Below are 17,578 nucleotides of genomic sequence, written 5' to 3' on the forward strand. Positions count from 1 at the left end.
ACATTTGGCATTCGTCTCAAGTTTGGAATTGTTGGCAAATTGTGGAATTTTACTCTCTGATACAATGCCCAAGTCATATATATATCAAGAAAATAGTGGTCCCAGAATTAATCATTGGTCTGAAAAATAACAATTTACCACAGTTCTTGTTTTCCATCTTCCTATTTTAATTTTGTCCAATGGAGACTGATGCTCCTATTTCCATAACCTCAGTTTTGTTAACCAGCCTCTTATGTGCAACTTTGTCAGATGCATTCTTAACATCCATATAGGCAACATCTACCACATCTCTTGATCAACTTTTTTTAAAATTCATGGGATGTAGGCATCACTGTCTGAACCAGCATTTATTGGCCATCCCTAATTGCTCTGAGGGTACTTAGGAGTCAGCTACATTTGCCTTTGGTCTAGAGTCACATGTACGCCAGACTAGGTAAGGATGTCAGTTTCCTTCCATAGGGGACATTAGTGAACCAGTTGGCTGCATTACTACATCGGAACAAGTGTAGGCCAATCAGCTCATCAAACCTACTCTGCCGTTTAGAAGATCACAGCTGATCATCTACCTCAACACCATATTCCCACACTGAGCCCGTAATCCAGAAATTATTTTTATCCACATAACCATCTACCACCATCTTGAATGCTCAGTTGGATCTCCCCAAATTCATTTCCAGGCAGTATAATCCGTACTGTAAACACTTGCTGTGTGAAAAAGGTTTTTCTCACATCACCTTTCCTTCATCTGTTTAAATTTATGCTGTCTGATTCATTTTTCTTTGGCGAATGAGGCCAGCTTCTCCCTATTTTCTCTATGCAGCGTGCTCACTTTAAAAATCTCAATTAAATCTTTGCTCAGCCTTCTACTCTCCAAAGGAGAACTGCCTCAGCGTCTTCATTCTAGCCTCATCATGAAAGTTTCTGAGTCCTGGAATCATTATTGTAAATCTCTTCTGCACTCTCCCCACATTCAAAGAATACAGTTTGTGGTGGATTTTTTTTCTTATGAATAGAGGCTGCTGTAGAAATCAGGTGGGATCCTTGAGGATCCATTAGGATGCCAGACAGCTACAGAAGGATACTTTTGACTGCGGTCTTCTCATACTTACAGCTCAATAATTGGCTGAAGGGAGGAGACTCTGATGACCCCTTGTCCTTTCACTGCAAGATTCTGGATTCCATACAGTCAGTGTTGGTCAGTCCCATGTTGGGAAAATATTACTAGCTCCTGTACATGCCCTGAAGACAAGTCTAGTTTGACCGCCTGGTCTGCGAACCCGGGGTCTGATTCTCACAGCCAGCTCCCCCAGGGAGCTCCACCTCACTCCAAGTTGTCATTGCATTGGCAAGCTGCCTGGATTATTCAAACACCTCAGACCCTGACCTATCTCTGGGACAAAATTCAGTGTCTCCCCTACACCATCATATTGTAGAATCTGAGCTATCTTTTCTCTTTTCTCAGGAACGTCTCCTTCTGTCTATTCTACCAAAGCACATTGCAGATGAGATGTTAAACGACATGAAAAAGGACAAAGAGTCAAAGGAGCTACAACAGTTCAACACCATGTATATGTACCGGCATGAGAAAGTCAGGTACAGTGCAGTGTCGGTGCTGGAGTCAGAGATAACACAGTGTGGAGCTGCAGGAACACAGCAGGCCACGCAACATCAGGGGAGCAGGAATGTTGACGTTTCAGTTTGGGACCCGAGAGAAGAAGTCTAGAAGGAGAGTTAAAAAGCAAGCAAATGAGAGGAAGGGAGTGAGGAAAAACGGGAGCAGCAAGAAATGGGGAGGGAGTGGGACTTTGTTCTTTGCACAGTGATAGATTTTGAAGAATTGGTCTTATGACATGCCTACAGAAGACATTTCTGCAATTCACTGTAGTGCTAAGATGCACACACATGAGTGTGAAGCGATATGAATACACCCTGCTGCTGTGGTGAGAGCTGGCTGGTGCAGGTGTCTGATTTAGTGGGCACTAGGTGTAGTGTTTGGGTGTATTGGTCACTGGCTGTATTAATCACTGGGTGCAGAAAATGCTCAGTGTACTGGGCACTGGATGTAGTGGGCTCAAGGTGTAGGGTGTAGCACGTGCTGGGTGTGGTGGACACTGTGTGTACTGGATGCTGGCTTTACTGGGTGCAGTGGACACTGGGTGGACTGGGTGCTGGCTTTACTGGACGCTGGGTGTACTGGGCGCTGGGTGTCGTGGTTTAGATTCCCTACAGTGTGGAAACAGGCCCTTCGGCCTAACAAGTCCACACCGCCCCTTGGAGCATCCCACCCAGACCCATCCCCCTATAACCCAAACACCTCTGAACACTACAGGCAATTTAGCATGGCCGATCCACCAAGCCTGCACATCTTTGGACTGTGGGAAGAAACTAGACCACCTGGAGAAAATCCACACAGACACGGGGAGAATGTGCAAACTCCACAAAGAGGCTGGAATCGAACCCGGGTACCTGGGGCTGTGAGACTGCATTGCTAACCACTGGGCCACAGTGCCACCCCAGTGGATGCTCTGTGTTCCAACGCATCATCCTCCAACATTTCCGCCATCTGCATTCCGACCCCACCACCGAAGACATTTTTCCTCCCCATCCTTGTCTGCTTTCCGGAGGGACCACTTTCTCCCTGACTCCCCTGTCCGCTCCACACTCCCCTCCAACCCCACCATACCCGGCATCTTCCCCTGCAACCGCAGGAAATGCTACACTTGCCCCCACACCTCCTCCCTCAACCCCATCCCAGGCCCCAAGAAGACTTTCCACATCAAGCAGCTGTTCACCTGCACATCTGCCAATGTGGTATCCTGCATCCACTGTACCCGTTGTGGCCTCCACTACATCGCAGAAACCTGGGGACTGCTTTGCAGAACCCCTACATTCAGTTCGCAATAAACAACTGCACCTCCCTGTCGCAAACCATTTCAACACCCCCTCCCATTCCTGAGATGCTATTTCCATCCTGGGCCTCCTGCAGTGCCACAACGATGCCACCCGAAGGTTGCAGGAACAGCAACTCATATTCCGGTTGGGAACCCTGCAGCCTAATGGTATCAATGTGGACTTCACCAGCTTCAATAGCTACCCTCCCTCTACTGCATCCCAAAACCAGCCAGCTCGTCCCTGCCTCCCTAACCTGTTCGTCCTCTCCCCTATCTCCTCCTCCCACCTCAAGTCGCACCACCATTTCCTCATGACTAACCTCATCCCGCCCCCTTGACCTGTCCATCCTCCCCGGACTGACCTATCCCCTCCCGACCTACACTCACCTCTACTGGCTCCACCCCCAACTCTAATTTGTCTGTCTCCTCTCCACCTATCTTCTCCTCTATCCATCTTCAATCCGCCTCCCCTTCTCTCCCTATTTATTTCAGAACCCTGTCCCCCTCCCCCATTTCTGATGAAGGGTCTAGGCCCGAAATGTCAGCTTTTGTGCTCCTAAGATGCTGCTTGGCCTGCTGTGTTCATCCAGCTCCACACCTTGTTATCTCAGATTCTCCAGCATCTGCAGTTACCATTATCTCTGAATGCTGGGTTATTGGACGCTGGGTATAGTGGATGCTGTGTGTAGCTGGTGCTGGATGTAGCGGGCACTGGGTGATTTGGGCGCTGGCTGTATCTGGCACTGGGTGTTGCGGTGCTGGGTGTAGTATTAAACCTGTTGTCATCTCTCCCCAGCATCCTGTTTGCAGATATTGTTGGATTCACTCAGTTGTCATCCACCTGCAGTGCACAGGAACTGGTCAAACTTCTCAATGAACTTTTCGCTCGTTTTGATAAACTGGCAGCGGTGAGTCTGTCCTCGGAGTTCACTCACTCACTCACTTGCTCACTCACTCAATCACTCACACCGTCTACATTGTGCATACCTCTATTGTATGTATTCTCTGTCTGCACACTCACTGTCTGCGCAGTCTCCTGCCATGCACACTTTGCTGCTGTTAACAGTCTTTGGCTGTGCACACTGTCCCACTGTGCACATTCTCTCACTGTGCACGCTCCCCTACTGTGAACACTCTTCTGCTGAACGCTCTCACCTGCTGTTTGCACCCTCCTGCTGTGCATACTTGTCCACTATCCACACACTCACTGTTTACAATCTTCACCTCGTAAAATCTTAAATCGGCAACAGAGTTCCACACTTGACCAGTTTGAAGTGTGGATCCCACTTCCGTTAGCTGAAGACTGTGTTACACATAATCTTTAATCTGCATGTATAATTTTCTTCACTGCACTGCACAGCCCCTCCTTGACAGCAATGTTTCATCCTGATTGTGTGCTTGGAGTCTTTGTTCAATTTAATATCAGCCTCCCTCCCCTGCCAAGTAACTACAAACTCTGAATCGGTGTGAGAACACTGACACATCTTTTTTGGTGTAAACTGTTTGGTGGCAATGTCTAGTGGCTCATGGCACGGGCTGGGATTTGATGGACATCCAATGACTATTTTTATCAATGACCTAACTTTACAGTAATTTATTGCCTAATGACAATCTCCCAACTTTGTGCAGAAGTACCATCAGCTGCGGATCAAGATCCTGGGAGATTGTTACTACTGTATCTGTGGCTTACCGGACAACCGTGATGATCATGCTGCCTGCTCCATTCATATGGGCTTGGCTATGGTGGACGCCATCTCGTGAGTACAATTCGGTAGGCTCTGGAACACTTAGGGTTCCAGAACACCATCGGGTACCAACTGCCACTTTTCCCACTCCACAAATGATTCAGTGTTCTTTTGGAGCTCCTCCGGATCATCCTCACTGTTTATAATTTTCCAAGTTTTGTAAACTTTGAAATTGTCCTTTGGTCACCAAGATCCAGATCAGTAAAAAACCAAGGGTCCCAGTCTCCACTACAAATCTTCTTCCAGCCCAGAAAATATCCATTGACCATTACCCTGTTTCCTGTCACACAGCCAATGTTGTGTCCACACTACAATTGTCCCTTTTCCACCAAGACCTATAACTTCAGTCCCAAGTCCGTTGTGTGGTACTGTATTAACACCTCCTGGCAATCTGCGTACACAACATAAACAGCATGACCTTATTGAGCCTTTTTGTTTCCTCTTCAGAAAACTCCAACAAGTTAGTGAAACTCACTTTTCCCTTTAGAAATCACACTGGCTGTCCCTAACTAACCCACATAACTCAGATTTGTCTCTGTGGATAGCAATTTTGAATCAAATTATTGTTTCTGGAAGTCCCCTAGAACTGAAGTTAAACTGGAAACAAAATGGAGAATGCTGGAGAAACCTCAGCAGATTTGGGAACATCAGTGGAGACAGAAACAGAGTCAACATCTCAACTCCAATATGATTCTTCGTTGGAACTTCAGAACCAGTTCCGAAGACTCTTTGGATTCAAAATATTAACTCTGGTTTTTTTTCTCCACAGATGCTGTCAGACCTGGTCAGAGAGTGATACAGCATGGAAACAGGCCCTTCGGCCCAAACTGGCCCATGCTGACCATGGTGTCCACAATCAGCTAGTTCTAGGGGCGGCACACAGTGGCTCAGTGGTTAGCACTGCAACCTCACAGCACCAGGGACCCAGGTTCAATTCCAGCCTCGGGCAACTGTCTGTGTGGAGTTTGCACATTCTCCCCGTGTCTGTGTGGGTTTCTTCCAGGTGCTCCAGTTTCCTCCTACAGTCCAGAGATGTGCAGCGTAGGTGGATTGGCCATGCTAAATTTCCCGTGGTGTTCAGGGAGGTGAAGATTAGGTGGGTTATAGGGTGATGGGTCTTGGCAAGAAGCTGCAAGGTTCGGTGTGGACTTGTTGGGCCAAAGGGCCTGTTTCCACACTGTAGGGATTCTGATTCTAATTGCCTGCATTTGGTCCATATCCCTGTAAACCCTTCTCATCTATGTATCTATCTCAATGATTTTTAAATGTTGCTACCGTTCCTGCCTCAATCACTTTCTCTGGTAGCCCATTCCATATACACACCACTCTCTGTGTGGAGAAGTTGCCCCTCAGGTCCTTCTTAAATCTTTCCCCTCTCACCTTAAACCTATGCCCACTTGTTTTCAGTTCCTCATCCCTGTGAAAAACAGACTATATGCATTCATCTTATCTATGCCCTTCATAATTTTATACACCTCAATAAGGTCACCTCTCATTCTCCTACATTTCAATGAATTCCTGGCCGACCTGTCCCTGTAACTCAGGCCTACTAGTCCTGGCTCTGTCCTTGTAAATCTTCTTTGCACACTTTCCAGTTTTTCAGTCTTTCAAACGTGATAGTGGCCACAGCCACTACTTCACAATTATTCGTGGGGATGTTATTTATGCCTCTACAGTGAAGCCAGACACAAAATACCCGTTCAGTTCATTTTCCATTTCCCTGTTGTCCATCATTCATCACCCAGGTTAATCCCCTGAGACGCCCAAAATAGCTAACAGCGCTCACCATTGAGGAACTCCCCTTTCAACAGCATCCTGCTATTGAGAAACCTGACTGGGACACTGAAGAGCAGAGTCATTTTCAGGAAGCTGTGCTTATGTAGCTTTTCGGCATGGGGTCAGGAGGGTGTGGGTGACAGGGACAGCATGTGCATTCTGACAGTGGGTGCTGAGTGGGTGTATGTTTGTGTTCTGAATGCTGGTAATGGGTGCCTGTTGGGTGCTAGCTTCTGTGTGCTTTGCATGGGTGATGGGTACTGACTTTTGGATAATGGTTATTCTGACTTTGTAGTTTAACATGTTGAGTGCTGGTTGGTGAGTCTGGGTGTAAGCATTAGATACTGAGTGTTGGGTATTGTTTCTGGATGCTAGTGCTTGGCTGTTGATTGTTGGATGCTGATGGAAAAGTCTGGATGTGAGTGTTGGTTGTTGAATGATTGTGGTGGGTATTTGGTGCTATGTGTGGATGCTGGGTTCTGAGAGTTAGGTACTGTGAGCTTGGCTTTGGACGCTGGGTGCTAGTTGGGCTTGTTGGGTGCTGTCTGTTGTGAAGGTGTCGATCCTGGGTGTGTCACTATTTTAGGGGGTCAGATCACATCTACTTTCTGTTTGCCCTGCTCTCTGACAGCTTTTTCTGTTGTAGGTACGTTCGTGAAAAGACAAAAACAGAGGTGAATATGCGGGTTGGCATTCACAGTGGCACTGTCCTCGGTGGTGTCCTGGGGCAGAAGAACTGGCAATATGATGTCTGGTCTACAGATGTCACGCTGGCAAACAAGATGGAGGCTGGTGGCATCCCTGGGTAGGTGTTTGTTGACTGACCAGTGATGCTAAAGACTCGATGGGAACACTAAAAACATACTGGCTACATGTCGCTGGCAAATAACTCACTTACTCATTCCATGTGCAGTCACGTACACACACTCACTCACTGACATACACACTGACTCACTCTTGCATTCTTGCACACGCTCATACTCAGATACACACATTTCATGCACATCTGTACCTACCTTCATTCACACACACAATCTCACACATGCATTTACATTCACATTCATACACACACTCATTCACTTTACTCACATGCATTCACTCAGCCATACACATGCACACACTCATTCACATGTACATTTGCCCTCATGCACTTACACTCTCATCTATCCACACACTTCTATAAATACACGCGTACTCATGCATTGATTCTGTCACACACGTATGTACTTTGTCGCCATCTGTCTCACATTAGGATCCCAGCTGGTGTTATTCCTGGACAATCTTCATCCCAGACTGGAACCTGGCCTATAAATTATATTTTAGACTCAGGGATTCATCCAGTACAGAAGAGACCCTTTGGCCTATCAGATCTGTACAATCCTATCTACAATTGTCACACTTTCCGGCATTTGGTCCATAGCTTTGAATGTTCTGATGCTTCAAGTGCTCATCCATGTACTTATTAAAGATTTTGAGGCTACCCACCTCTACTAACCTCCCAGGCAGTGTGTACCAGATTCCTGGCATGCTCTGCGTTTTTCCAAAAAATCTCCTCTAAACCTTCTGCCCTTCACACAGAACATAGAACATTACAGCACAGTACAGGCCCTTCGGCCCTCGATGTTGTGCCAACCTGTCATACCGATCTCAAGCCCATCTAACCCACGCTATTCCATGTACGTCCATATGCTTGTCCAATGACGACTTAAATTCGCCTTAAAATTATGCCTCCATAACCTTATATTTCTCAATCAGATACCCTCTCAACTTTTCATGCCGTAAAAAATTTTGATTTGCCTTAGTTATAACAAGTGGTCTCTTGTTTAAACATAAGCATAAAATGCTGCAGATTTGGTTTTAACAATAAAACAGAAGTTTATGAATGGAAGAAATGAAGATGAAATAGAACAGATAGTTTTAAATTCAGATTTTAAAACCCACTGTAAAAGTATAACCTCATTAGTCACAAAGTGCTCATTTTTAAATTGAAACATGAAACAACAAAAACTCTAGTACAGTAATTAACACACACCTACTATGGGTCTCCAACTCTAACACCTCATTAGGTTTAAGCCACTCCTGACTTCAACAAATAAACTGGAACTGCAGAAAGCTTCTTCACTTACTTGTCACATGCAGTAAGTATAGGAATACATAGGTACAGTGAAAAGTGCACAAAGTCGCCATTCACTGGTACCCACTTGGTTACAAAAACCAGAATTAAAAGATTTAACAGAGCCAAAACATAAAGAAGAGAAACAAAGAAGTCCAGATCTCAGATTCTCCGAGTCCAATCGCCACAGTGGTACAGGTGTCAGTTCAATCGCTAGGACACCCAGGAGGCCATCACTGCCGCCTCACCAGCCCACTGTTAGACACCTGATCTTATGTCTACTCAGTTTTAAGCAATCTCTGCAGGGTTTTATCCGCAAACATTTGGTCTCATCTCTTCAATCTAATATCAACTGTTTACTCCAAGATAATTTAGTTTCCTATGTCCATTTCTTCCCAAGAACTCTGTTCTTTACAGCCATCTGCATCCAAGGACTTCACAGGACTACTCAAAACTCAAAGTAATTTTTTTTACAAAATTTCCCTCTATAAGTTATGGGTGTTACTAGAGATCTCTTACAAATGTTGAGGCCCCATTATTTACCTTACTATGGCACAGAACAGTGTGAGGTAAACAGAAAATAGTACACAAAAGCCCAATGATTCTAAAGCTGGGCTTCAGAAACGGTTTTTAAAGAAATGACCCTGGCTACAGAAATATTTATAACTTAACTTAATTTCAGACACAGAGAAATCCCATACGTTAAAAAACTTTCTCTTTGCATCGGAACATGGGTGTCACTGGTTCCAATGGCATTTATTGTCCATCCTCAGTTGCCCCTTGGTAGCTGCTTTCTTAAACTGCTATAGTCCATGTGGGAGACGCCATTAGGGAGGAGATTCCAGGATTTTGACCCAGCAGCAGTGAAAGAACAACAATATGTTTCCAAGTCAGGATGGTGAGTGGCTTGGAGAGGAATTTGCAAATGTTGGTGTTTCCAATTATCTTGTGCCCTTGCCATTCTGGATGGTAGTGGTTGTGGGTTTGGAAGGAAACACATACAGAAAGTTCTGAAGAAGGGTCACTTGACCTGAAACATTAACTCTGTTTCTCTCCACAAATGCTGCCAGCGCTTTTGAGTGTTTCCAGCAATTGCTGTTTTTGTTTCTGATTTCCAGCATCCACAGTTCTTTGGTTTTTTTTGTGAAGGTTTGAAAGGTGTTGTCTAACTCAGAAACCAACAACTGAAACTTACATACTTAAAAAATATATAAGTCACACAGCCTGCAACACAGCCCCACACATTTTGCCACACACGCATGCACATGCTCATTCATGCACATACACTCAACCATGCATGCACATTCCTTCAGTACTGACGCTCCGACAGTGCAGCACGCTGTCAGTACTGGCCCTCTGGTAATGCAGCACTAACCTGGGATTGATCCTCCAAGAGTGCTGCACTTCCTCAGTTCTGACCCCCTGACAATGCAGCACTCCTTCAGTACTGACCCACCGAAGGGGCAGCACTCCCTCAGTATCACCCATTGATAGTGCCACACTTCCTGATGCAGCTGATCACAGTTCAATTCAAATTTTCTCCAATCCATTGCCTATCCAAGGAGTAAGAATGTTTGTGCTCATGTTTGATTAGAACCTAATCATTAGTGATAAATTTGTTCCTTGTCTGCTTTGTCTACAGGAGAGTGCACATTTCAGAAAGCACCTGTAATTGCCTGAATGGAGAGTTTGAGCTTGAACCAGGAGAAGGGGAGAAGAGAAATGAGTATTTGCGGGAGAAGGGGATCACAACATACCTGGTGGTGGTGGCAAAGTCTGCAGCTGTCAAGAATGGGATCAATGGAGTGGTGAATCTGGGGGGACTGGAGAGTTTCTTAGAAACTTAGAAAATAAAAGCCGGAATAAGCCATTCTGCCGTTCTGCATTTACTCCATACCCTTTGATTCCTTTAGTCCTAAGTGCTATATCCAACTCCTTCTTGAAATTACACAATGTTTTAGTTTCAACCATTTTCTGTGGCAGAGAAAACACCCATATGTTCACTCATGTCCTTTAGAGAAGGAAATCCGCTATCCTTACCTGGTCTGACCTACATGTGACTCTGGATCCACAGCACATGGTTGACCCTCACCTGTCCTGTGGACAATTAGAGTTGGGCAATAAATGCCTGCATCCTGTGAATGAGCAAAAAAGCATTGCTTGCTGTTGCCTTTCCATTGTCATCCCTTTCAGTATTGTTCCCCATTCCAGCATAGTCTACTCACACCTTGTACCACTGTAATTGCCTTGATTTAAATTCGGGACCCTAGTTTCAGAATCAGCTACCTCACTAGCCACCTTGACAAGGAATTCTATCATATTCTCATCCCCAAGGGGTCTCACACAACTAGATTGCGATTTATTCCTTTCTTATTACCCAGTCTAAGATGGCCTGGATATTCAGTTCCCATACCCAGTCACCCTGCAGTCATGTCTCCGTAAGTCTGACTGTGTCATACGTGTTTTCATCAATTTACTTTAATTCATCCATGTTATTGTGAATACTCCATTGTTAAAGCACAAAAGGCTTGTTGTTTCCACACTGTTTATCCCAAATGCATTGTCTTTCAGTATCCCTGCTTGATTCTGGCCCTTCAGTCCTCTGCCTGTCACTTTTCTTAATCCGCTTTCTGTCTTTTATTTGTGGCCTTGTTTCTCCTTCCTCTGATACATTGCATAAGTTCCCATCACCCTGCCAATTTAGATTAATGCCTGCCCAACCACTCTTGCAAATACTATCCAGAAGACCTCAGTTCCGATACTGCTCAGGTGTAAATCATCCAGTTCGTATTCTATGACGCTATTAGTAAAGCTGAGTTCCCTACAGATTTATTAACTGCTCTCTCTACCTGTCCTGTCACCTTCAATGATCTGTGCACATACACATCCAGATCCCTCTGCTCCTGCAGCCCCTTTAGAATTGTATATTGTCTTTCAATGTTCTTCTGTCCAAAATATGTCACCTCACACTCCTCAGTGATGAACCTCATCTGCCACCGTTTTGCCTACTCCAACAGTTTGGAAATGCCCTTTTGGAGTTCCGCACTGTCCTCCTCACAGTTTGCAATTCTTTCTATTCCAATGTTAGTCTCCAAACGTTGAAGTTGTCCCCTGTTCACAAAGACGCAGATCATTAATATGTATCGGGAAGAACAAAGCTCTGAATATCAAGCCCTAGAGCCTCCACTAGAAACATTCCTCCAGGCTAGACTCCCTACTTCCCATCACTCGTCCAGTTTTGTATCCATGTTGCTACTGTCCCTTATATTCCACTACCTATAAATTTTCTCACCAGTTGGGTGGCGCTGTTCCACCTTCTGGAAATTCAAATAAACCACATCAGCAGTGTCACCCTAATTGAACATTTCTGTTACCTCTTCAAAAACTTCCTGCAAGTTAGGTAAATGCGATGTCCCCTTCATAAATCCACACTGATTCTTCATAACCAGTCCACCTTTCTCAATGCAATGACTAATTCTATCCTAAATATTGTTTCAGAAAAACAGTCCTTTTCCTCTCGAAGTCCACAATCAAAAATACTGAAAAATAAAAAGATGCCGTCTTTCTACTGTACAAGGAGACCCAGATCCTTCTAAACTGGAGCATTCTGCAGTCTCTCCCCATTTAAATAATATACTGCTTCTCTATTCCTCATACCAAGATGGCTAACCTTATATTTTCCAGTCATTTCTCCCTAGTTTAGTTCGTGATCCCCTCGAACTCCTCAACTTTATTCTAACTTCTCTCTTTTACCCTCAGTGAAAAAGTGATCTGTTCTCTCTCTTTCTCTATTTATCTCTCTGTAAACTTCTCCCTCTGTCCATCTTTGTCTCTCTCTGTTTCTTTGTTTTTCTTTCTCTGTCTCTCTCTTCATTTCTGTCTGTCCATCTATCTCTCTCTCAATGTCTCTCTTTATCTCTCTCTCTCTGTCTATCTGTATTTCTTTGTCTCTCTCTTTTCTGTTTATCTATGTCTGTCTGTTTGGAAGTAATTGTATGTACAAAGATTTGTAAAAGTTTGGAAGTCTCTTCTACAAACAGAATTTGAAGCTAGGTCAGTTGTTCATTTTTGTTAAACAAAGATACGAGGGGATATGGGTCAAAAGCAGGACTATGAAGTTATGTCATAGATCAGCCATGATCTCATTGAATGACAAAACAGGCTGAAGGGGCTGATTGTTCCTATGCCTCTCTCTCTCTTTCTGTGTTTGTCTGTTTGGTTTAACTGGCAATCTCTCTCTCTCGTCTGTTTACCAGATAATTTGCTCTTTTTCAGAAGTTGTCTCTCACATCATCCAATGGAAACTCACCACTGTTGATCAACACCACAGACTGTAATGGCAGTCTCCATACTCACTGCACCACCCCTGATGACCCAGAGGAACTTGATACACGGGTGAGTGAGTGACCTCAGAGCACAATGGGAGCAAACAGGACAGCTGGAAATTTCAATGTCCATTCCACATCATGTCCTTGCTGCAGAAAGATGACAGTGAAAAGTGTCTGTGATACCTGCTAACTCTGTGTGTAGCTGGTCAGTCTGCAAACCTTGACTGCAGACCGCAGTATCCCCAGGCTAACACATACCATTAACATCCAAGTCCCAGTCAAAGCATGATAGTGTACTGCTCCTCTTGGAGTTCTTGTTGAAGGTGGTGGATATCATGCCAATTAAGTGGGCTGCTTTGCTCTAGATGGTGTTGCTTCTTGAGTCTTGTTGGAGCTGGACGCATCTAGACAAGTGCAGAGTATTCCATCACATGGGAGGACATGGACAGGACCTCACTGTCACAGGAGTGTGCTGGCAGACAGCAAGCTGGGTTGAAGTGTGTCTACTTTAACTCCAGGAGTACCTGGAATAAGGTAGGTGAGCTTGCAGCTTGGATAGGTACCTGGGACTTCGATGTTGTGGCCATTTCGGAGACATGGATAGAGCAGGGTCAGGAATGGATGTTGCAGGTTCCAGGGTTTAGATCTTTCACTAAGGTCAGGAAAGGTGGTAAAAGAGGGGCAGGTGTAGCTTTGTTAGTCAAGGACAGTATAATGGTGGCTGAAAGAACTTTTGATGAGGACTCGTCTATAGAGGTGGTATGCGCTGAGGTCAGAAACTGGAGAGGAGAGGCCACACTGCTGGGATATTTTTATAGGCCTCCGCAAAGTTCCAGGGATGTGGAGGAGAGGATCGGCAAAACGATTCTGGGCAGGAGTGAAAAGAACAGGGTGGTCATTATGGGAGACTTTAACTTCCCTAATATTGACTGGAAATGCTGTAACTCTAGTATGTCAGATGGATCAGTTTTTGTTCAATGTGTGCAGGAGGATTTCCTGACTCATTATGTCGAAGGGCCAACAAGAGGGGAGGCCGCACTGTATCTGATTCTTGGTAATGAACCAAGCCAGGTGTTTGATTTAGTGGTAGATGAGCACTTTGGAGAGAGTGACCATAATTCGGTTATGTTTACTTTAGCAATGGAAAGGGATGGGAACATGCCACAGGGCAAGAGCTATAGATGGGGGAAGGGCAATTATAATGCGATTAGGCAAGATTTAGGAGGCATCAAATGGGTTAGCAAAATGCAGGGGATGGGGACAATCAAAATGTGGAGCTGGTTTAAGGAACAGATATTGTGTCTCCTTGATAGATATGTCCCTGTCAGGCAGGCAGGAAGCGATAAGGTAAGGGAACCGTGGTTTATTAAAGAAATTGTATCTCTTGTTAAGCGGAAGAGGGAGGCTTATGTGACAATGAGAAGAGATGGTTCAGATGAGGCGATGGAGAGTTACAGATTAGCTAGGAAGGATTTAAAGAGAGAGTTAAGAAGAGCAAGGAGGGGAAATGAGCAGACATTAGCAGGTAGAATAAAGGAGAACCCAAAAGCTTTCTATAGGTATGTGAGGGATAAGAGAATGACTAGGGTAGGAATAGGGCCAGTCAAAGACAGAAGTGGGAAGTTGTGTGTGGACCCTGTGGAGATTGGAGAGGTGCTAAATGATTATTTCTCATCTGTTTTCATTGAGGAACAGGAGAGTATTGTAGAGGAGATGACTGAGTTACGGGCTACTAGAATTGAAAGGATTAAGGTTAGTAAGGAGGAAGTGTCTTCAATTCTAGAAGGTGTGAAGGTAGATAAATCCCCTGGGCCAGATGGGATTTTTCCGAGGAATCTCTGGGAAGCTAGGGAAGAGGTGGCGGAGCCTTTGGCCTTGATCTTTGAGTCCTCATTGTCTGCAGGTTTAGTACCAGAGGACTGGAGGATTGCAAATGTTGTGCCCTTGTTCAAGAAGGGCAGTAGAAATGACCCAGGTAATTATAGACCTGTGAGCCTTACATCTGTTGTCGGAAAAGTTTTGGAAAGTATTATAAGAGATAGGATTTATAATCATCTAGCAAGCAACAATTTGGAGATAGTCAGCATGGATTCGTCAAGGGCAGGTCATGTCTCAGAAACCTCATTGAGTTTTTTGAGAAGGTGACCAAGCATGTGGATGAGGGAAGGGCAGTTGAAGTGGTGTACATGGACTTCAATAAAGCCTTTGATAAGGTTCCACATGGTAGGCTATTGGAGAAAATACAGAGACATGAGATTGAGGGAGATTTAGCAGTTTGGATTAGAAAGTGGCTTTCTGTAAGAAGGCAACGAGTGGTGGTTGATGGAAAATATTCAGCCTGGAGTCCAGTTACTAGTGGTGTGCCTCAAGGATCTGTTTTGGGACCACTGCTGATTATCATTTTTATAAATGACTTGGACGCAGGCATAGGTGGATGGGTTAGTAAGTTTGCAGATGACACTAAAGTCAGTGGAGTGGTGGACAGATTGCAGGGAGACTTGGATAAACTGCAGAATTGGGCCGAAAGGTGGCAAATGGAGTTTAATACGGATAAATGTGAGGTGATTCACTTTGGGAGGAATAATAGGAGGGAAGAATACCAGGTCAATGGAAAGATTCTTGGTAGTGTGGATGTGCAGAGGGATCTTGGTGTCCATGTACATATATCCCTGAAAGTTGCCACCCAGGTTGATAGTGCTGTTAAGAAGGCTTACGGTGTTTTAGGTTTTATTGGTAGAGGGATTGAGTTCTGGAGCCGTGACGTCATGCTGCAACTGTACAAAACGCTAGTGCGGCCTCACTTGGAATATTGTGTGCAGTTCTTGTCGCCCCATTACAGGAAGGATGTGGAAGCATTGGAAAAGGTGCAGAGGAGATTTACCAGGATGTTGCCTGGTCTGGAGCGAAGGCCCTATGAAGAAAGGCTGAGGGATTTGGGCCTGTTCTCATTGGAGAGAAGGAGGCTAAGAGGGGATTTAATAGAGACATACAAGATGATCAGAGGATTAGTTAGGTGGACAGTGAGAGTCTTTTTCCGAGGATGATGACTTCAGCTTGTACAAGGGGGCATAGCTACAAATTGAGAGGTGATAGATTTAAGACAGATGTAAGAAGCAGGTTCTTTACTCAGAGAGTGGTAAGGGCGTGGAACGCCCTGCCTGCCAATGTAGTTAACTCAGCCACAGTAGGGGCATTTAAACAGCCCTTGGATAAGCATATGGATATTGATGGGATAGTGTAGGGGGACGGGCTTAGATTAGTTCATAGGTCGGCGCAACATCGAGGGCCAAAGGGCCTGTTCTCAGCTGTATTGTTCTATGTTCTATCGCACTCCAGACTTGTGCCTTGTAGATGGTGAACATGCTTTGGGGAGTGAGGAGGAGGGTTATAGTATTCCTCTGACTTTTTTTTGTTGCCACTGCATTTCAGTAGCAAGTCCAATTGGGTTTCTGGCCAGTGGTAATCCCTCAGGATGTGAGGGTTGTCTCAGGATATTCAGTGATAGTAATGCCATAGAATTTCAAGGAGCGGTGGCTAGATCATCACATATTGGAGATGGTCATAGCCTGGCATTTGTGTGGCATGAATGTTCCTTGCCACTTTTCAGTCCAAGCCTGGATATCATCTAGGTTTTGCTGCATTTGAAGAGGGACTGCTTCAGTATCAGAGTAATCATGAATGGTGCTGAACATTGTGCAATCATCAGCGAACATCCCGACTTCAATCTTTATGAAGGGAAGGTCATTGATGAAGCAGCTGAAGGTGGTTGGGGCCTAGGACACTACCCTGAGAAACACCTACAGGGATGTCATGGAGCTGAGATGACTGACCTCCAATAACCACGACCATTTTCCTATGTGTCAGGTCTGACTCCAACCACTGGAGTGTTTGCCCCTGATACCTATTGATTCCAGTTTTGCCAGGGCTCCTTGATGTCACACTCGGTCAAATGTAACCTTAATGTCAAGGACTGTCACTCTCACCTCACCTCTGGAATTCAGCTCTTTTGCCCCCGTTTGAACCAAGGCTGTAATGAGGTCAGGAGCTGAGTGGCCCTGGTGGAACCCAAACTGGGTGTCACTGAGCAGGTTGTTGCTGAGCAGGTGCTCCTTGATCGTACTGTTGATGTCACCTTACATCACTTTACTGATGATTGAGAATAGAGGGATGGGGCAGTAATTGGCCAGGTTGGATTTGCCCTGCTTTTTGTAGACAGGACAAATCCCAGCATTTTCTAAATTTTTTGAGTAGATTCATTGATTGGGTAGATGCCATTGTAGCAGCTGTACTAGGACAATGTTCAGGTGCCATACTGAAAGGGTAATGCCTTGGGATATGCTACAATGCTAAAGTGCCAGATAAATATGTGGAATTTTTGAGTGAGGTTGCCAGGTTCCTTTCCTGACTGTTGCAGCTGGTAAGTATGGACTGTCAGTCTAAACAGTTTAAACCTGACAGAAATCTCAATCTGAAATCAAACCAAAAATGGCTGGAAATTCCCACCAGCATCGGTGAAGAGAGAATCTGAGTAAGCGTTTAACATTGATGACCCTTAGGATTGTTTGGTAGCTAATGTAACTCCTGTATTTAAAATGGGAGGTAGAGAAAAACAGGAAATTACAGATTGATCAGCCTAACGTCAATAGGAGGGAAAAGGCTCGAGTCCATTACAAAACAGTTAAGAGCAGAGCATTTGGAAGCCAATGATTTGATTGTCGAAGGCAA

General features: G+C 44.9%; 1 protein-coding gene across 1 annotated transcript in view; it reads left to right on the forward strand.

The window, feature by feature from the left end:
* Positions 1 to 17,578, forward strand: part of adcy3a (adenylate cyclase 3a) — a 100,681-nt gene that overhangs the window by 59,539 nt on the left and 23,564 nt on the right. Inside the window, 6 exon segments of the mRNA XM_059648797.1 lie at positions 1,463 to 1,593; positions 3,688 to 3,799; positions 4,521 to 4,648; positions 7,059 to 7,217; positions 10,168 to 10,333; positions 12,801 to 12,920. Of these exon segments, the coding sequence (XP_059504780.1) occupies positions 1,463 to 1,593; positions 3,688 to 3,799; positions 4,521 to 4,648; positions 7,059 to 7,217; positions 10,168 to 10,333; positions 12,801 to 12,920 (816 nt within the window).

The sequence above is a fragment of the Stegostoma tigrinum genome, chromosome 9, assembly GCF_030684315.1.
Source record: "Stegostoma tigrinum isolate sSteTig4 chromosome 9, sSteTig4.hap1, whole genome shotgun sequence".
Taxonomy (NCBI): Eukaryota; Metazoa; Chordata; class Chondrichthyes; order Orectolobiformes; family Stegostomatidae; genus Stegostoma; species Stegostoma tigrinum.